Source organism: Monoraphidium neglectum, assembly GCF_000611645.1.
Source record: "Monoraphidium neglectum strain SAG 48.87 unplaced genomic scaffold scaffold00011, whole genome shotgun sequence".
Lineage (NCBI taxonomy): Eukaryota > Viridiplantae > Chlorophyta > Chlorophyceae > Sphaeropleales > Selenastraceae > Monoraphidium > Monoraphidium neglectum.
Window position 1 is genome coordinate 31,320 of NW_014013615.1, and position 19,680 is coordinate 50,999.

The 19,680-nt window shown below is 62.8% G+C and overlaps 4 protein-coding genes across 4 annotated transcripts in view; all 4 read left to right on the forward strand.

The window, feature by feature from the left end:
* Positions 1–793: 793 nt before the first annotated feature.
* On the forward strand, positions 794–2,685 carry MNEG_0169 (hypothetical protein; the record flags this gene model as incomplete). Its single annotated transcript, XM_014051344.1, has 4 exons — positions 794–841; positions 1,053–1,276; positions 1,790–2,087; positions 2,416–2,685. The coding sequence occupies 4 exons, from the start codon at positions 794–796 to the stop codon at positions 2,683–2,685; spliced, it is 840 nt and encodes a 279-aa protein (XP_013906798.1).
* Positions 2,686–4,483: 1,798 nt separating this feature from the next.
* Positions 4,484–9,822, forward strand: MNEG_0170 (ABC transporter G family protein; the record flags this gene model as incomplete). The annotated part of the gene is made up of 15 exons (XM_014051345.1): positions 4,484–4,489; positions 4,764–4,824; positions 5,004–5,254; positions 5,456–5,597; positions 5,771–5,853; positions 6,033–6,260; positions 6,526–7,088; positions 7,263–7,318; positions 7,484–7,527; positions 7,736–7,822; positions 8,098–8,235; positions 8,461–8,581; positions 8,779–8,835; positions 9,178–9,247; positions 9,489–9,822. 15 exons carry the CDS (start codon positions 4,484–4,486, stop codon positions 9,820–9,822), a joined length of 2,241 nt encoding a protein of 746 aa, XP_013906799.1.
* Positions 9,823–11,558: 1,736 nt separating this feature from the next.
* On the forward strand, positions 11,559–14,587 carry MNEG_0171 (hypothetical protein; the record flags this gene model as incomplete). The annotated part of the gene is made up of 7 exons (XM_014051346.1): positions 11,559–11,954; positions 12,263–12,446; positions 12,624–12,689; positions 13,127–13,296; positions 13,434–13,479; positions 13,686–14,068; positions 14,354–14,587. 7 exons carry the CDS (start codon positions 11,559–11,561, stop codon positions 14,585–14,587), a joined length of 1,479 nt encoding a protein of 492 aa, XP_013906800.1.
* A 1,640-nt stretch (positions 14,588–16,227) lies between these two features.
* Positions 16,228–19,680, forward strand: part of MNEG_0172 (hypothetical protein) — a gene marked incomplete at both ends in the record, with an annotated part of 4,129 nt that continues 676 nt past the window's right edge. The window contains 9 exons of the mRNA XM_014051347.1: positions 16,228–16,269; positions 16,409–16,560; positions 16,727–16,950; positions 17,228–17,319; positions 17,546–17,659; positions 17,940–18,065; positions 18,353–18,582; positions 18,878–19,085; positions 19,318–19,434. Of these exons, the coding sequence (XP_013906801.1) occupies positions 16,228–16,269; positions 16,409–16,560; positions 16,727–16,950; positions 17,228–17,319; positions 17,546–17,659; positions 17,940–18,065; positions 18,353–18,582; positions 18,878–19,085; positions 19,318–19,434 (1,305 nt within the window). The remainder of the gene's footprint in view (positions 16,270–16,408; positions 16,561–16,726; positions 16,951–17,227; positions 17,320–17,545; positions 17,660–17,939; positions 18,066–18,352; positions 18,583–18,877; positions 19,086–19,317; positions 19,435–19,680) is intronic.

Genomic DNA, 19,680 nt, shown 5'->3' on the forward strand with positions numbered 1-19,680 from the left:
TGGGCGCGCCTGCTGTGTTGGCGTTAGGGCGCCCCGCCGTGTCATCCTTATTTTTTGCATCTGTGCTGCAGGCATAGCCATTGTCGTCATCGAAATGGCGGTGGCTGCGGCGCTCAGCGCGGCGCAGGCTGGGACGCTCGGTTTTGGGTTCAGGTGAGTGCGGGCCGCCAGCACATGCGCAGCGCGTCGCGCAGGTCATGCAGGGTTGAAGCGCATGTGCCGCATCTGTGACTGAACAGGGACAAAACAACCAGACACATGTTGTTCGCGTGTTTGGTTGTTTTCTGTGATGCCTGCCACACCGAACCTGCTCGCGACATGGCTGGCGGGACCCAAGCTGCAATGAGCAGTGACAATGCGCACCGCGGCTCACCCAGTGCCACCCCCACCGACCTGCCGACCCCACCCGCGCAGCGGGGCCGGCTTCTTGATTCCTTTCTTCCTGGGAGTTATAGAAGTCCTGCAGCTCCAGCTGGGCGTCATGCAGCCCACCATGCCCATGGCCGGAGGCTCTTCTGGGGCGCTCGTGACCCTGTGAGCTGCGGCCGCCGCTTGTTTCGGGGACCCCGGGCTCCGCCCTACATGCCTCTCAGTGTGAGGCCGGCAGGGCCAGGCAAACGTCGCTGTGCCCCCTGTTCTAGGGGTGGCGGCTGCCGCTGGGGATGCACTGCTGCCATGTGTGGCTTGCCGTCTCGGGGCAACCCCAGACGCGGCAACCCGCAACGCCGCGCCGGTGCGCAGGACGGCCAACGGGCTTGTCCCGCTGGCGGCGATGAGGGCGGAGGCGGCGCAAATGTCTGACTATTGCCTGAAGCGCGGCAACTGCTATGGCATCCTACAGGTAGGAATTTGCTGGGGCAAAAGAGCACGAATGGGGGCAGGATGACTGTCACATTGGAGCCGCGCATTGTGAGCAGTTTGACTGATCGCTGTGCCATAGGTTTGGCCACAATCCCATAGCTCGATTTGCAATAGAGTGTTGCATGCTGAGTTGCGGCGTCGGCCGTTGCTGAGCAGAGGACCGGAACACGCTTAATGTCCGCCCCTGCCAGAGCACGGTCGCCGCGGCCGCGGAGAGGCTGCTGCCTCTAGACGCGGCCGAGCGCGCCAACAGCGCCGGCAACACCCACCTTGCCGTGGTGTACCCGGAGCCGCTGGGGCGCAAGCCGGCCGAGCAGCAGCTGGTCAGCAGCTTCGCAAACAGGTCGGACCTCATAGAGGCGGTCAAGACGTCCATCTACATCCCGCTGTTCGCTGGGCCGTCGCTGACCCGAGAGTGAGAGGGGTTGAGCGGTAGCCTTCATGGCAGCGGGCCAAAGCGGGGCGGTTGAGGTTGCTGGGGAGCACAGAGCAGCTGCTTAGACCGGGCAACGGCATGACGCATGGCGGGCAGAGGGCCTGTGAGAGGTGTGCACCATTTTTGGCCCGCCAGCACGGCGTGTGCGCCATCATGAGTGCTTTAGTCATTACTCATGGCAGCAGCACCTCCCAACCTTCCGCTCAGGTTCCGTGGGAGGCCGGCGTATGACGGCGCATTCGCCGGGCCCGGCCAGGGATTCCTGCCGTGCCCCCCAAACGTCACATACGTGGGTTGCGCGGCGCGTAAAGCAATTGGCCAGGGTCACGCTTGGGGCGTTTGAGCAGCTGCTCAGCCGTTGTTTCGTTGCACACATGCAAGGGGTGGGGCGCCCCAAGCTGATCAACATCTCAAGCTCATGCCTGGATTGCACGCGCGCTGTCCGCAGTGCGTCCGCATCAGCTCGATGCCGGCCGGCCTGCGGCTCTTCAGTATCCTGACGAACGACATTTTGCTGGGGGAGGCCGACAACAAGAGGCGCGCCGTCGATGTTGCCGCAAACATCCTCCTCGGCTCGGACCTTGCCAACACGCTCAGCGCGACCATTCGGTCGCTGACCGGCAACGCGAGGGCGGACGTCCCAGGCGAGGCGGCGCAGATCAAGCAGATGGTGGGGCAGCTGATGCGGCTCTTCACGCCTGGGGAGGACGGCGCCGACATTTGGCCGGGGCGGCGGCACCCGTTGCCCGTCACCGAGCTGTTCTGGTCGACATGGATGATGTCACCGCCGGTGAGCCAGTGCTATGGGGTCACTAGAAACAAGAGATGTATGGATCAGTAATTGTATAGTTGATACGTCATAAGGGCAAATCAGGCGAGTGCTTTCCAGTTGAGGCAGGCACAAAACGCAGCTAAGCTTGTAGGGAAGGTTGATTGATCAACCCTCCCCACACACAGCACAAACACATGTGCAGTGTTGCATGGGGGCCCAGGAAATCCTGCATGCGTTGTAGGCTTGATAGCTGCAGCATTGTGCTGCCTCGGTTGATACCCCAAAATGCATTGCCTTACCCCTGGCGCTCCCCCTGCTCGTGTACTTGATGTTTCCCTAACCCAAGACGATCGACTGGGCAGACAAGATCTTTGAGCTCGGCAAGGCAGAGGCGCTATCATGGGCGAAAGAGGCCGGGTTTGCCGACAGTCAGGGCCAGCGGCAGCAGCAGCGGCAGCAACAGGAGAGCGGCCCTGGATCACACAAAGCAGGCCCCGGAGCTGCCGCGGCCGCAGCCAAAGGCAGACTGGCCGGCACTGGGCTGCGCTCGAAGACGGCGCGCTCTGCCGAGGCCAGCATCAAGTTTGGTGTGCAGGAGGGGCGGCGGCTGCACTGACAGCGCTGCTCACGCTTGATCAACGCTTCACGGTGGCGAACAGCCACCGAAGATTTGGCTTTGAGGTTCCAGCTCTCGCTTTACGCAATGTCCTGTTCCAAGCTGCCACCTGGCGGCACTGCGTGAGGCCGGCAGGCCCACTGGCGCATCCAAGTTGCAGATACCATGATTGACATGGATGGGTTCTCAAGTGGGTGAAATAAAACGGAAAGGTGTGCGTTCCTTTCCTGCAGCATCTGTGGCCGCAAGGTGCACGAAATTTCGGAGTCTGTATTGGCGCTGTCTTGTTGCGATTTGCCATGCATGCCGCAATTTCCTGTGACGCCTTGTTCACGGCGTTGTCGTGGCGCTGCAGGCACATCGGCTATTTCCTCAACACTGTTCATCTGCGCCGCTCGGGCGCATGCATCACAGTTGTGCATAGAACTTGCCCAAACGTGTGCGCCTACATGCCCACATTGCAGAGATGTGGGCGCGCGGTTCGTTTGTGGGATTTTTTCTCATGTGGGGCGTGCACATGAAAGTGCGCAGCAGATTGCACATGCAATCATCTACTTGCGCACGTTGTTACGCTCCGGCACCAACATGCACAAGTAATGTGCACGCAATGCAGTCGCATGGCCAGTCAGGCTGGAACGTTGCATGGCCGGTCGATGACGCACATGTTGCGGGTGTGAGTTGCCGGCACGTGTTGCTTGTCAAGAACCTGAAGGTCGTCCGATCAGCTTTTAGCGGCTAGCAACAACTCAAACTCGTGCAACCACTTGAGTCGTTGCAGCAATTCGTACGAAAGCTCATGGGCATGGGTGGCAGACAGTCTGCCACACGCTCGTCAGTCGCACCCCCCATTGAGTGCCTCATCGTGAGGCACGTCTCAGAGCCGAGAGTAGGTTTCAAGGATGATGGCATGCTTTCGATGATCTCCACCTTACTTTGGCGGCCACGCACTAGCTCGGGCTGTTGTAACTGCACGCGAAGTGACTGCTTCTAGCGAGGGCGTAGGAGCCGGCCGAGTCGCCGCAAAATACACGAATTATTTCTGTATGACTTAATGATGCTGATATCGTAGTCAGTGCTCCTGCCAGGATAAGCAGTCGCAGAGGTAGTTGTAGCACGCCGTGCCCGAGAAGGGGGCTGGCGAGTGGGCAACATGGATGAAGCAATTCCTGTAGTTCGTCAGGCAGGCCTGGAGACCTGGATTCCCTGTCTTGTGCTCAGCCATGTTTGGGCGCTGTTCTTCGTTGCCAAGGCCCTTGCGGTCCTCAATCCGGAGCTATATAGGAGAATTACGAACAAGATTTTGTCTCCGGGTAAGCGGGCCAGCACATTAGACCGAACAGCACGAACGCTGCATCACGACGGCGACAGCTGCGGCAGCGTCAGCGAGAGCGGGGCGCAGCTGCCCCAACGATGGTAGAGCAGGACACTAAGCCGCCCGCAATGGCATGGGATTTTGCATTGGATAATCATGCCAGCGTGCTCAGAGTGAGTACGCAACACCCAGCAGACTTCACACCCGTGCCGGCACCCCGCCGCAGTGCGTGCCGCTGCGCCTGCACCGCCGTCCATGCCACGGATGGCGAGTGCTGACCTGTGGCGCGCACACCTGGAGCAGTCACGTATTGCAGCGCCCCTGCTGCTGGCTTGGGACAGCCTCGGCTGTCAATACAACACTCCCAATGGCATCAAAACTGTGCTTACGGTGCGAGCTACAGGGGGGTTGATGCGCTTGTATACACGAGCGGACTGCGCATGAGCCGTGGCAAATAGAAGCGTGCATGTTTGTGCACGGACGTTCATGCCAGTGTATCATGTGCGGGATCAACTTGATTACGGTGTGTGGGGCGGAGCACGTTGCCCGGCTGGCGGCGTGGTGTCCACCCTGTGGCGAGTCACAGCCGGGTTAAGAGCGCCAGTGCTGACACCGAAGATGCCCGGCTGCATCCCTGGCAGCCGGAAGCTTCTGTCCGCAAGTGCCCCAAAACCACGAAGCAGGCGGGCTGCCTTGTGCCGGGCGTCAACGCGCGGTTCGCCGCGTCCGCACCGGCTATCACCACGTGCGTGCGCCCCGGTCGCAGGATGTGAGCGGCGCGGCGCGGCCATACGAGATGCTCGCTCTCATGGGGCCCAGCGGTGCAGGTGCGCCCTGGCGGGCTGGAACGACCCGAAAGATGTGGGCCTCGCCGCCCGCGGCAACGGCACACATTGCGCACAGCTGCGCTGCGCATCGACCACCTCTAGCAAATGTCGCATGTGTTGCTGAGAGTGCAGCCCACAGAAACGCAACCAACCTCACCCGAACCAACCCGCCCACCCAGGCAAGTCGACCCTCCTGGACATCCTTGCGGCTCGCAAATCGGTCGGCCGCCTCACCGGCGCGGTCACCGTCAACGGGGCGCCTCGGGGCTCAAGCTTTGTCAGGTCGATTTCATACGTCCCCCAGGAGGACAATTTCCTGCCCTCGATGACAGTCATCGAGACCTGTGAGCTGCACGCGGCGCTGACGCTGCCGCGGGGCACGCCGCGGCCGCAGGCGGCGTCGAGGATAGAGGAGGTGCTGGCGGCAATGGTGAGAGGGGGGGCGTTGGAGGGCTGCGGCGCTTGCTGAGCACGGCCGTCGGCCGCATTGTTGCAAGAGCAGCCGCGCTTTGCAGTGTGTTTCCGTGCCTGGGCTGGGAGACTCAAGGAGCAACCCGCAGCGGCGTTTCTTCTCGCGAAGCGTCGGCCCCTCCAACTCTTGCCGCATTGGGCCCGCCGCGGGAACACGCAGGGGATGCTGCACGCGCGCGACACACTGGTCGGCGGCGTTCTGCCCGGGGGCCTGAGCCTGCGCGGCCTGAGCGGCGGCGAGCGGCGGCGTGTTTCAGTGGCCATCGGGATTCTGGCCGCCCCCAGCATCGTTTTCCTAGACGGTGCGGTCGCGGGGGCTGGTGATCTAGGCAGCGTGATGCTGTGCTTGCTGCTGTGACGGCGCCATCCCAATGACAGCTGCCTTTTGCAGCAGATGAAAGGTCGCCCATGTGTCCTGACAGGTTGAAGGCGTCAAACCAACCAAGCACGCAAGTGTTTGTCCCCCCAACTTCAGAGCCAACCAGCGGGCTGGACAGCTGCTCGGCGCTGGCTGTGGTGGAGCACTTGCGGGACCGCGCCCGCGACAGCGGCCTCACGGTGAGGCCTCTTTCCTGTGCAGCGAGCGAAATGTTGCCCCATGCCGGCCACATTCTTGCTTGTATAGTTCTCAATTCTCTGGATGTGTCAGCTGCTGCAAATTGCACACCGCCAAGGCTTGAAAACTCCCCAGACCTGCCGACGCTCCCGCTCTGCTGCCTGCTCCCCTTACCCCGCAGGTCGTCGCCTCGATCCACCAGCCGCGCGCCGCGGTGTGGTCCGCCTTCGACGCGTGCGCCGTGCTGTCGCAGGGCCTGGGCATGTACCAGGGCCGCTGCGACGCCATTGTCTCGTGGTTCGAGGGCGGCCTGGGGTACGGCCCCTGGGACTCTGCGGTGCACGGCACGGCCTCGGACTGGGTGATGGATCTCGTGAACGTGGGGTTCTCCAAAGCCGAGGTTTACGGGGTGAGCGGTTGCGGGCGGCTCGATGCGCTTGGGCGGCCCGCGGTTGGCACGCAATGTGGAGGGGGGGTGCCTTGCTTGACGGCGTGGATAGCATGCCCTGCCCCTGCCCTGCCTTGCCTTGCCTTGCCCTTCCCTGAATGTGTGAAAATAGTCACTGACAGCCCTGAGCCTTTGCACGCAGATCACTGGCCGCACAATTGTGAATCACAAGGATTTGCAAATGGCTGCTCAGATGTTTTCAAAGCACTACAAACGCATCCAACAGCAGCAGCAGCAGCGACAGGAAGCGGCGGCAGCGGCGGCGGAGAAGCAGCGCACGCAGAAGCCGGCGGCACCGCCGCTCGGGCCCGCGCTGTCGCAGCACCAGGTACAATCAGCAGGCAATGCGTGGAGCATGCGGCCGTCGCTGACGTCTGCGACGCTGGGCAAACGCTCCTCGGCGGGCGGCACGCTCGCCACCGGCCCCGGCGCCCGCGAGGCCGCTGCCACCGTCGCCGTCGCCGGCATCGTCGGCGCGCGCTGCAGCATTGGGGACCCCCCGCCGTTGATTGGGGGCAGCCTTAGGTCGTATTGGCAGCGCCAGCAGCAGGACGTTGTCGTAGCTGCTCCTTTGCCCGTGCCTGCAAAGGACGGCAGCAGCAAAGAGCGCGAGGGCCGACCGGTCATCATCGTGAACACAGAGGCCGGGGATCGGGGGTCCAACAGCAGCGGCTCTGCGTCCGTCGCGACGGCTGCGAGCGGCGCGAACGAGGGCGGCGCAGGGCTGGGGGCGGCGGCGATGGCGGCGGCGATGGCGAAGCGGCGGCCCACGTTCTGGAGCCAATTCAGGTGAGTGTGTTGGCGCATGCGTGTTTGCTATAAATACGGGCAGGGGGGCGGCACGGTCGGTCGCTTGCATTGCAACATGGCAATGGAGTCGTTGCAAGGCCTCCACTTTCCATTCAGGCGCCCTCTCACCGCAATCTGCTGAAAACCCCCTTTTGGCCCGCTTTGCTGCTGCAGGGCGCTTTTCCGGCGCGAGCTTCTGGCGACAATGCGCAATCCTGCTGATGTTGCCGGTGGGTTGGCCGGTGCTGGAGCAGCTGTGAATGTGTTTTGCTTGTGTGGGCTGCACCTGCGCACGTGACCGGCTTCATTGCAGCGCATGCTGGCCTGTTGCACCTGCAAACGCACCAACTGACGTGGCCCCCTTCCCGGCCCTCTCGCTCACCTTTGCAACACAGGACGCATGCTGCTTTTCGCCTGGGTCGGCTTGTTTTGCGGCCTGGTACGCTCCGTTGGCCCAATGGTCCTTTGCCTGGTGGTGCCGCCTGCGCGTTCTGCTACCCTGCTTTGTGGGGAGGAGAACCCTCAGGCTGGTTCTGCGAGTGCCCCAGTGCCTGACGAGCAGGGCTGCCACTTCCCCAGATTCAAGGCGTTCGCCCCTGCCTGAACTCCTTGCATCAACCCTCGTTGTGCAACCCACCGCCTGGCAGGTTTTCTGGCGGCTGGGCGACGGCTTTGACGCGGTTCGCAACCGCATCAACCTGCTGTTCGTGGAGTGCCTGCAGTACATGCTGCTGGTGAGTCGGGCACGGTCCAGCACGGAATTCGCCTCAGCCAGCAGCGCAGCCATTTCGAAGCTGAATGTGAAGCATTTTCAATGTCTACTGCACACTTGACCCACCTTTGATACGTGTGGCTGTGTTCATTCCACGCGGGCGGCATCGGGCATCATCTGTTTTGGTCGGCCATAATGACACCCGCCGCATCGCCTGTCTCTTCATTTCCCTCACCCCTTTTTGGCGTGCTGACGGTCTGAACTCAAACCTCTAATCACCTTGCTGCGGGGCCGCAGCCGTACGTGTACATGAGCCTCTACGCCGCCGACCGCCGCCACTTCACCGCTGACATCAGCGCGCGGCTGTACTCGCCCGGCCCTTACTACGCCGCCAAGACGCTGGCTGTTCTTCCTTTTGCGCTGGCCAACTGCCTGGTGCGTCAACGTTTAAGGGTGGTGATGTGGGGCATGTATTTTGGACCCTGATAGCTAGTTAGTGCATATGAGATCAGATTGTACTCCCTACATGCCTCCGCAAAGGTACAAGCTCTCAAGGCAGCAGTGTCAATACGTCGCCTTGCCACAGCCACATGCTACCAGCAAGCCCAACGCGCCCCGCGACGCGCGCTCCCCACGGCTCGACCGACCGCGCCCCCTCAGTTCAGCACCTTCATCATCTATGGGATGGCGGGGCTGCGGCTGACGCCCTTTGCGGTCGCCATCAACGGCGTGACCAGCGCCATCCTGTACCTAGTGGCTCAGCAGGTCCAGGCCCTGGCAGGTGCGCCGCGCTTGGCGGCCCAGCCCTGGCAGCTGCCCTTGTCTTGGCGCAAGACACCAAGCAGCTGCGTGCGGAAGCAGCCACGGGTCGCCTGGGGGCGCTCTGGACTTGGCCTGAAGTTGCAGCTTGATTTTTGAATCACATTGTCCACTCGAGTTCACCCTGCCTGCGCACGCTTGTTGCCGCCCGCCCTGCAGCCATTTTGATGCCAAATGAGGATGCGGCCTTCCTGCTTACTATTGCGTACACGACCGGTGAGAAGGGGCCGCTTGGGTCTCTGGCTGAGACCCGCCCCTGTCCAAGAGCGAAGAAGATGCACACGCGCCCGTTACACTGCCTGCTTGTCAGTCTTTCTTCACCCACCATGCGTCTGCGCCGGCGGTGCTCTGCAAATTTGTTGTTGTTGGTCAAGGGCGCAAACATCAACATGTGCAGCAGGGCTGCCACGCCATGGCCTTGCACACGAGCCACCTGCCAACCTGTCTGTCCCGGCCACCTTCCTCTTGCACAAGTAAATCTCACCAACCTGCCACTAACCCGCGCCTCACGGGGCAAACTCCGCGTCCGAAATCGTCCCGACGCCAACCGCCCATTAGTCAACATCTACATGTCAAACTTCGTCATCCGGTTCCGCGACATGGCCAACAGGTGGCTCAGCTTCCTCAGGTGTGTGGCAGGGGGCGCCTGGGCAGCAGGGCAGCGGCGGGCCGCGGCGGGAGCAACAATTTTACAGAACATCAGGGAGGTATTCGAGAGCGCTGCCGGGGGCACGCAGATTTTGAATCGCTTGCGCACTGACCTGGTGGCCTTGGACGCGCGGCGTCAGCTGTCGCTGACCAATCCCATCCTGCAACACACCTGCCGCATGCCGCCGTTTGAATTTCGCAACGTTCGGACGCCACCGCAGGTACACGAGCGCCGTCAACTTCGCCTACGCCTCGATACTCCGCGCCGAGTTCGACGACCGCTCCCTCAGCTGCGCCGGCGGCATCCCGCCCGAGATGATCGCGAGCGTGCAGTCCCTCCTGCCGAACGCGCCCATGCTGCGCATGCCCGCGCTGCTGCGCATGGCGACTTCCCCGGGGGACGGCTGCCGCATGCGGCTGGACGCCGTGCTCGAGTATTTCGAGGTCGACCTGAGCAGCGGGGCGTACATCGCGGCGCTGCTGCTGCACTTGGCAGCGATGCACGCCGCGACGTTCGGCGCGCTGCTGCTGCTCGCGCGCAAGGAGCGGCGCTGACGGGGCCCCACGGGCGCGGTGCTCGGCAGCTTGTCGCGCCGCGCCGCGCCGCGCCATGCTGCCGCTGGCGGCAGCCATTCTGCGCGGCGAGGCGAGGCGAGGCGGTGTGAGCTGTGCCTGCGCCGGGCGTTGCCGCTGCTGCGGTGCCGGTGTGTGCTGGAGTACGCCGCGCTTGCGGCGCGCACCAGCCGCGTGAGCCGGCGCCTGCCTTTTGCACGCGGCTGGCCGGGCGCCGGGTTTGCGACATGGAGGCGCGTTGCGGCTGCAACGGGTCGTGCGGGGCATGTCTTGCGTTTTTCTCGCTTGCACCTGAGGAGTGAGTGGGCCTGTGCACGGCACGAACATGGATAAAAGCTTTGACCTGCAATTGGGAACCAAGGGTTGGGAGCACGTGCCTGGCGCACCACAGCGCCCCTGCACACACAGTGCTTAGCAGGGACAAGCGGCCTCGCTACAGCTTGCTTCCTGGCTGCTTGCATGTGGCGGCCTGGTCCCTGCCCAGTGCTTTGCCGTCGTTGCGAGGCCGTGTGGCCGCCGGATGTGCAGCCTGGCCCGCACCACAGATTGACTTACTCAGCAGATTTAGGATGTTATGGCTTTCTCGACTCTCCGCCTCCCTGCGGCCCGCTTGGGGCTGTTTTGAGCCTGCGACCGCGCCACAAACCCAACGCCCTTGTCGCCCCCAGCAGAGTGTTTGCTTGGCGTGTTGCGGCGCAGGTCGGCCACTGCTGCCCTGCAAATGCTGTGGTCGTCACCCACCAGACACCAGTCCTGACCTTTCGCCTTCTCATTGCCGGCACCCGGTAGGCCTCTGCAGCTTCTGACCCGGCCTGAAGCCTGCTTTTTCAACGCACGGCAACCGGCTTAACTCCATCCCCCCGGCCTGCGAGCCGCCGAAGCACAGGCCTTCTGGCTCGATGGGAGAGCCTGGGGCTGCTCGGGACAAAAACGTATTTGTATTTTGAAAGGATGAGCGGTGTGCGCGAGCTGCGGTATGTGTGTGTAACGATGGTAATCTGTCAGCTGTGTTGATGTGTAACGGGGCAAGGGTTTAAATTGACTGTGGGAGGAAGCGGTCCCGTTGCTCTGCAAACCTCCAGTTGAAAACACACACAACTCGGGTGTATGTGCACACACGTATGCACGTGCGCGCGCACACGCACACTAGACGTGCTCGTGGGACTGTGCTGGCCCGCCGCATGTCTGCACTCCACATGCTATCCCACCCACACGCCGCAAGCACATGTGATTAGGGCAAAGCAGATGAGGGCACATGTATTCTCACATCCTAGCCGTCACTGCATTCAATGGTGCTCCACGGTATCCTTGCCGTCGCCGCAACTCAATCGGCAGCGTTTGCGGCGCGCACTACACTTTGGCGTTTGGTCGCCAGGATTGCCCGCTTTGATATATGTTTGGCGAATTAAGCAAAATTTTTTCTGAGCTCGCGCACTCTGGCTGCAGCAGGAGTGCGCACAGGCCAGCATGGTCACTCACCACCCACCCCGAGGACACACTCGTTTACGCACCCAGAAGTTCAACCAAACAAGCCTCCCACCCTCCGCTGTATTCGCCTGTGTCCACGCGTGTACAATAAAGGGACGCATAAGCTGATGGACGTCATCTTGTCATAGTGTATAACGCACGAGGCGCCCAGCGCCACAGAGTTCGTAGCATTCTGCGTCCAATACTACCTTGTGCCTCGGATTGAATAGCTTCAACCTGTCCCGGCTATCATGTCATCAGAGGGTGCTGCAGACATGCTGCAGCTGCTGGCGGCAAAATCGGCCGCGGCGCGTCCTGTGTTGCCGCCGCTGCTGCAGCACATAGCGCCCGTCCGCGCCGGCGTCGCCATCGCCCACTTCGCCGTGCTACGCAGCACGCTCTGCTGGCAGACGCGCATGCAGCTCGCCGCCGCCGCCACGCTCGCGTGCGTGGCGCTGCTGACGGTGTCTCGGCGCGTCGCGCCTGGCTGGCGGCGCTTCGCTCTCCTCCCGCCAGTGTTGGTCGTGAACATTCTGCTGCCGCTCCTCTTCGACGTGCAATCAGAGCTGATCACCAGGATCGCCGTTACGTTTCTCATGACGTGGCTCGCCAATTTCAAGGTGCATGGTTTGGTGGGCGTGTGGATGGTGGGGTGGGTGGCGACCCCGAGGCAGCGGTGGCGGGAGCACACCTGCGGCTGTCAGGCTGACATCATTTGGGCGCGCCGTGCCCCTTGCAAGCTTGCACGCATGTGCCCTCTGCAATCTTACGCACACGCGTGCGGTGCGCGAGTGGCCTGCCAAAGGCAGCCCCGCGCTCCTACATTGGTTGTGGCAGCATGCTGCAGCCTACTTGCCACGACGCATTGAACGGTGACAGCCACACACTATGCGCACCCACGCGCCTGGCATTTGTGTCGCAAACACCCCTGCCTCATTGCGACTGCCCAACCCAGGCTCTGGGCCTCGCCGTCAACCGCGGGCCCCTGGCAATGAACGACTGGGGCTTTGGTCAGTTGGCCCTGCTTTACTCAATCCCTATCTACCCCACAGAGAGCCAGTCGGCCGGCAAGTCGGGCCGGCTGGGCGACAGCGCCGGCGGGGGCCGGCAGCTGCTGGTCAGATTCCTCGCGCAGACAGGTGAGAACCTGGGGTGCAGCAGAGGCAGCATTCTGCAGGGCAGCAGGAACCGCCAGTGCACGGATCGCCCAGAGGACGTCCCGCCGCGCCCCGCGCCCCCTTACCGTCCCGCCTGCCCCTCCTTCAACCGTCCTTCTTCAATCTCTCATGCGCCCGTCCTTGCCGCTCCGAAACCAGCGCTGCTTGTGGCGGTTGCCGTGCTGCTCGTGGAGTTCCAGCTGCCAGCGCTCGCCCGATACTATGGTGGGCGCGCCCTCCTTCGCTACCTGCGACTTCGCCCCGCCCGTAGCGGCGCTGTGTTACCCATTCCACACTGGTGCCCCCCTGCCTGTGTTGCCACCTCCTGTCGGCCGCAAGCCCCGCCGGTGCTCGCCTGAGTAGCGCGACCCCGCTGCAATCGCTGACATCATTTTGTCAATCGTTGCTTTGGCCCTGCTTGCGCTCCGACCCACCTCCCTCTGCCTCACTTCACCCGCTGCCGCCCTGTCGCCTGGCTCCTCTGTTGCTGCATTTCTGCAGCCTATGGTGAGCCCACGCGCCGCCACACCGCATGTGCTGTCCTCTGCATCGACACAATCTCTGTCCACCTGCGGTTTGGCAATGCTGCGCGCTGCCCCTTCTCAGCTGCACCACTGCTTACTTCAAGCCTTGCACGTCCCCCTCTGCTCGCTCGACCCCAGCCCTTGGCCTTTACGGATTCATCTCATTCCTCATGACCGGCCCCGCCGTGCTGCTGACCGCAATCGCCGCCATCGACGTCGTGCCGCCCTTTGATGCGCCGTGGATGGTGCGCGACCGGGCGCCGCGAGCCGCCACCGCTCCCGCAGCCGCAGCTGCAGCCGCTTTGCCGGTGGGGATTGGCAGGTCGCAGAATAGGCCGTGGCTTTGATGGTGGCAGGGAAACGGCAACTCGACAAGCTGCCCTCGCAAGACTGCAGTGCATAGTGCTTTTTATTCACATTCACCATTCCCCTCGCCCTTTCACAGTCTGTTTCGCTCGCGGATTTCTGGGCCCGGAGGTGGAACAACACGGGTAGGGTTTGGCAACACGCACCCGCCACCCCCGACCGTGGCTGCATGCTTTGTCCTCTCGACGGTCATGCGCTTTGTGGTGCCGCTTTCCTGGTCACAGCGGTCCACACGCCTGCTGCCCAAGCTTCACGCTTCAAGCTGCGAGCGCGTCATGGCCACACTCAACATTGCGCAAATCGCCCGCTCAAAACACCTTGTCGACCGCAGTCGGCTTGACCCTGAGGTCTCTCTGCTATGACCCCATAATTGAGAGCTGCATTGTGCGGCCAGCGAGCGGTGCCATCGAGCAGCTAGCAGGTGGCAAGCAGCAGCAGCAGCAGCGGCAGCAGGAGCAGCAGCAGCAGCAGCATCAGCATCAGCTCGAGCAGCTGCTGCAGCAGCAGCAGCAGGACTCTCAGCAGCAGCAGCAGCCGTCTGACACAAACAGCGACAAAGTCCATGCCTCTGTTGCGTTGCGGCCGTCGCGGGCGCGGCGATTCTGGGGGACCCTGATGGTCTTTCTCATGAGCGGCCTGGCCCACGAGCTGGTTTTGGCTTACATCATGGCGCCCAAGTTTGTGTGGGGCGCGAGCACGTTCTTCTTCGTACAGGTGAATGGTCGGAAAGTGGCCTGCGCGATTTCGATTCGAGTGGATTACAGGTGTGCCGGCTGACTCGGAGGCATGCCGGGCTGGGCTGCTTTGCCAGCTGCCCAGCACCAGGCCGCGCCATCAATCATAAAACCCCCCTTGGCCAACACCCTGCCCTCAGAGTATGTTGCCCTCGGTCCCTGCCTGATGATTGCATGGGCTGTATTACAATGTCTTGCGAGTGCGCGGGTGTTGCCTTCTACCCACCCCCATGGGGCCGCCGTCTCCCTGCGCTTTGCGCCACAGGCACCCTTGCTGCAGCTGGAGACCTCAATCCTGCGGCGCCTGAAGCGGCATGGGGTCCAGGCCCCCTTCCTCCTGCGCTGGCTCGTCAGCCAGGGAGCCCTTATGGCGGCAGCCCACCTCTTCTTCTTCCCCGTCCTCGAGTTCCACACCGACACGGCGCAGCGCGTGAGCGAGGTGGTGTCTTCGAACGCGCAGCGGCTCGCGGCGGCGCTCGGCGTGCACGCGGCGGCGTGAACCTCCCCGAGGCGCATTCCTGGTCCGCAGGAGGGGCTGCTGGCTTGAGTTGGGCAAGGGCCTGCACATTTTTTTCTCATCACCAAGACTGCGCAGCAGGCTCATGATGTCAAATTTCTAATTTCATGTGCCCGTGGCACGGCTCGGTCGCTTTCTGTAGACGGTGGGGCGGCACTCCATGAGTGCAGCGCTTCATGGCCGTCCCACACGTGTGCGCTCCTGCGGCGGCTGCGGCTGTGGCGGATGCTGCTGTGAGAACATCGCCATGGCTTTGGCATCTCTGTGCCGTTGTCATTGGCAGCAGCATGTGTTGTTGATGCGTTGCTTCACCTTTGCATCCCCCTTGGCGCGCAGCATCTCAGCTGTGTTGCTTGAGAGATGTTTGGTTTGACTCCATGCACACCAGCTGCTGCCGTTGTGCTCCTTTTGACCCACATGGCTGTTCTGCTCTTTTATGCCTGTGTGACATGCTTCACCCTCTAGATTTTGGGTGAAACGGGCGCCCCAACCTTCCAATGCCCGCCGAGAGCATTGCCATTGCCGGACCTGCGATCCCCAAGGGCGGCTTGCGCCCAGCTCGACTCGTGACGCGCGACCCGCCACTGAGAGCAAGCGCGATGTTGCGGCTGCAAGCTGTTGAGGCGCGACAACTGCCCGCGTGCTCGTGAGCAGGTGGAAAGAGTACACGCATTTGGGGCCGCCATTGCGGCGGGGGCGTGATCTTGGTGTACATTAGTGTCTGTACCCTATGCCAGAGACGAGGAATTATTCTCGTCTTCAATTCAACACCTCATAGCAGCACAGCAGGCGAGGCGAGTTGCACCAGTAACTTTCAATGGTTTTGGACGCGTTTCAGCTTGTCATGCCCCCTGCGATGATCTCTGAGGGCCGGGCCGGGCCCGCCCCGCGGGCTGGGGGAGCCTGGCATGCGCAAACGACACCTCTCCGCCGACACGTTTGTGCCTTGCCCTATTCTTAGGGGTTGTAAGCTGCAACTAAGCGCACGCTTGCGGATGCGAGGTGTGGAACAGCTTACAGTGGGTTGCTTGTGGGATTGAGTCACACTCTCGGCAGAGACAGCGTGCCGTAGCTCACGCACCACGCACTACGCCGACAGTCACACACTGTCATGCCAACCTGTCCTGCTAGCCAGGATGCGTTCCAGAAATGTTGTGTCAAGCTAAGAGCAATCCGCTGAGTCGCTTGGGTTGGGTCGTGGGGATGAATCCAAATGAAAAGGCATTGCCGTCATGGGACAAGGGGGGCCAGGGTGGACCATTCTACCTTTTTATGCAAATTTGCAAACCCTCAATGTAGGAACAGCTCCGGCGCACAAGGCCTGTGATCTAATCATGGCGTGAATCATGTGTTTTCACAGCATGAATTTACATGGTTGCGTGCAGCAGCCTCTGGGCAATCAAGTGAAAACGGCTGCCATATTTGGCCTGTGGAGCTTCCACTGCAGACTGCTTGCCACTGCTTGCTTAAGCAGCCGCTGCATCTTGTTTGATTGACAAAAGGCCTTCGTTTTACAGACATATATTCTCAGTTACATTTTGTGCCGAGTCAACCTGTTGTCCAGCGAGTGATCCGGGCATTGTGCTTTCCGCTGGCGACAGCGCGTGGACATGGCGTTGGGCATGGTGCCTATCGCCTTTCAAGTGGCATCAGCCTGCGCCAAGGTCAGCGGATGCCGGGGCTGGCGTCCACTGCAGTTTTCGCTGCGTGAGGGCGTGTGCACGACCTAGCATCAATCCTAGAATGCGGCTGGCGACCTATTTCACGCCACATAAATCCTTTCGCGCGCATCCCACGCTGCAGGGGTGCCTGGCGGTGGTCCTCGGGGCTGACAAGGCCGAGGAGGCTTTGTCTCGCGGCTACCAAGCAGCGGGGGCCGTGGTCGGGACGCTGGAAGCCGTCTACTCGGCCTACAGGCAGCTTTGCTGCGAGGCGATCGCGCCTGCCAAGGGCAGGTGCGTTGACCTGCTGCATGTGTGCTGCGCGCACCGCTTGCTTGCAGTGTGCGCCCCTTTGCAGCATCGCCACGCTCTTCGACAGCCCCGTATCGGGGCGCGCGTGTGCTTTTTCGTGGCAGCAGCTGGACCTCAACCCCTCCCACTGCCCATGCACACACCTCAGGGGCGACAATGTAGACATGGCGCTGACGGCCGAGGAGGCGCCCACCGCACTGCCGTCGGAGAGCGGCAAGACACCGGCAGCGCCTGTCGCCATCGCCATCCACGTGGTGGCTGGTGACTGCTCTGAGGAGGCGGAGGAGGCGGAGGAGGCGGAGGAGGCGGAGGAGGCGGAGGAGGAGGAGAAGGAGGAGGAGGTGCTGTGCTGCATGAGCCTGCAGCTGTCCGGTGGGTGCTGCGGCCGCCGTTTTGCAATCCCCGGCATGCGTATGGCATGACTCCGCATGCACGCCGCGTCCTCCTTGCATGCGCCCCTGCTCAAGCGGCAAGTTGGCACCAAGTGGGGGGGGGGGGCTGGACGTGTGCCCAGCTCTGCTTTGACATGCACCCCTGTGACAAACCATGCATGGCGTGCTGCTTGCTTGCCCCACAGTTGCCAGTCCTTCGCCGCCCTTCTCAACTGCCGATCGTGGCCTTCCGCCCTCCTTCCACCCCAAATGCGCAGGCACCAACCCGCAGACCATGGAGCTTGCCAAGCCCATCACCACCGCCACCTATACGGGCTTTGAGGAGGCCTGCCCTGTCGGCACCGGCCTGGTGAGCCCACGCTTGGCGTGCGCGGCGGCCGCCCAGGCGACGCGCAAACGCTGGGCGAGTCGAATTCGCTTGGCGCCACCCCGCCTCTCCAGCACCGGTGCTGCCACGGCTGTGCCACCCGTGCCGACCTTGCTTCCAGAGCTGCGACCACTCGTGTCCGCCAGCCTCCTTGCTTTCTTTACCTGTTTACGCCCCTGCTCCTCATCCCCACACCCTCCATCGGCAGGACCCCTCTGTGCAGCCCGCTCAGGACTGCGTGTCCAGCTCGGCACTGGTCAAGTCCGGCGACCGCAGCAGCAGGGCTGGCTCGCCCACCAAGGGGCTGCTGGTCTGCGACAAGGTGAGGGGGCGGCGTGGGGGGGATTGGGTGGACGCGCGGGCTGGGGGCATGTCGAGGCAAAGTGGGCTGATGTGAGGCGGGGCCGCGGGGAAAATTCTGCCCCGTGTGAGGGTTCGCCTGGACAAACGAAATGACATTCAGCCGTGCTTGTGCGTGCGTATGTCGAGAACAACGCACATGCTGTCCTGTGCCGCCAATGTCAAGCTACGCCCTCACGCCCCTCGATAACCCTACTTGACCCCTGCACTGCCCCCTGTTGCTCGCGACCCCACCACTTCAGTTCCGCGCCCGCAGTCCCAGCCCCAGCCCCAGCCCCAGCCCCAGCCCGCTGCCCACGACCCAGGACCCCAGCTCCGCCGCGCATGGCACCGGCGTCGAGCTTAAAGGGGACGTGGCGTGCAGCCAGGTAGGCCGCCGTGGGTTGTGCGAGGGACTTGATGAGGCTGCTGCTGGCGGGGCCCTTGCCTGCGTGATGGGAAGATGTGGTGGCCTGTGAAGACAGTGTTGCGGGGTGCAACTCGGGCGCGCTCTGTCAAGTGCGCCCCTGACGCAGGCCTTACAGGGTTGTGCTTGCTGGGGGAGAGAGAAGCGTGGCAAGGCATGATTGTGATGGGCGCACGCAGACGGAACCCAACTTCTTTCGTAGACAGCGATGGGCTGAAGTGCAAAATTACCGCGGACCCACCCGCCCAGGACACCACTGCCGTGGAGGGCCCCATGCCGCAGGCCGCGCCGTGCCGGGACGCCACCGCCAACGCCCCGGGCACCGCCTGCGCCACCGCGGACGTCGGTCCTGCTGCCTCAGAGGGCGGCCCAGCGGAGGTGGCCGCGACGATGTTGGAGGTGGAGGTCTACAGGGACACGGCGCTCGTCACCCACGTGTTCGCCAAGAAGATCCACCACCTGATGATTGACCACCACGAGTGAGCACTGGGGTCACAGTGAGGTCAGGGGAAATGCTTGGGTTGCTCGCGCATATGCTTTGGCCACAACGCTGCCTGCGGTCTGCGCTCCCTTTAGGACCTGCTGGGGCGAGACAGTCGCTGTTTGCCAGCGTGTGTGGTGTGTGAGAGTCTGACTGGGCGGCTGTGGTATCTGGTCAGCATAACCTCCAGCTCAACAAACCCCCGTTTGTTGCCGGCCCAGCCTGCTGCCTGGTCACCTACCCCCCCCCCCCAAGGCTCACGCAAACTCCACTTGCTCCACGTCAATCCTTAGGTTCGGGGCCGAGCTGTGGGGGAGGGACCAAGAGGCCTACATCTACGGGAGCGTCTGGCTGAAGGAGGGCGCGGCGCGCCCCGACTTCCTCACCTTCTACGTGCGCACCTCCCTGGAGGCCGCCCTCTGCAAGCTGCGGCTGCTCGCGCCCGGGGCGGGCTGGGACGCCGCGTCGCTGCCCAAATACATCTCAGACGACCTCGCCAAGGTGCGCAGTGCCACTGCGCAGTGCCGGCGCGCCTGCTGCCGCGCCGCGGCGCCGGCGCTCCTCCAACCGGGGCGGTTGAGAATCAGCAGCGCCGCGGCGTGGTAGCCAGAGGCGTATGCGTGTCCCCGAACACGATCCACCGCTGACGCTCAGCCCTGCATGCCTCTGGCAAGCCATCGCCGCCGTCTCATTGTGCCCCACGCACGGCCATCGCCCCTCACGCCACCCTCAGGCGCTCAGGGATCTGGAGCCGCCGCCACAAGAGCCGGCGCCCATGATATTGACCAGCAGCAGGAGCAGGGCCCCGGCCCCCCAGCGCACCAAGCGCTCGCCAGACGCCGGCCAGATGGTGAGTAGCAGGGTATGCGTGTGGGCGGGGAGCAACCCGGCAGGGCAGAGACCAGGCACACCGGCGGCTGCCCTGCAGGCGACAATCATGACCGGCAGGCGGAAAACTGATAGGGGCCTTGCTTGAAGGTGCATATGTCGAGGTGATGCCGCGGCTGAGGTGCCATATGTGACTTGACTGCACATCCATCCTTTTGCTACAACATCACTGTCTGACGTCGATTGCATCACTTGCTCTGCCCTACCC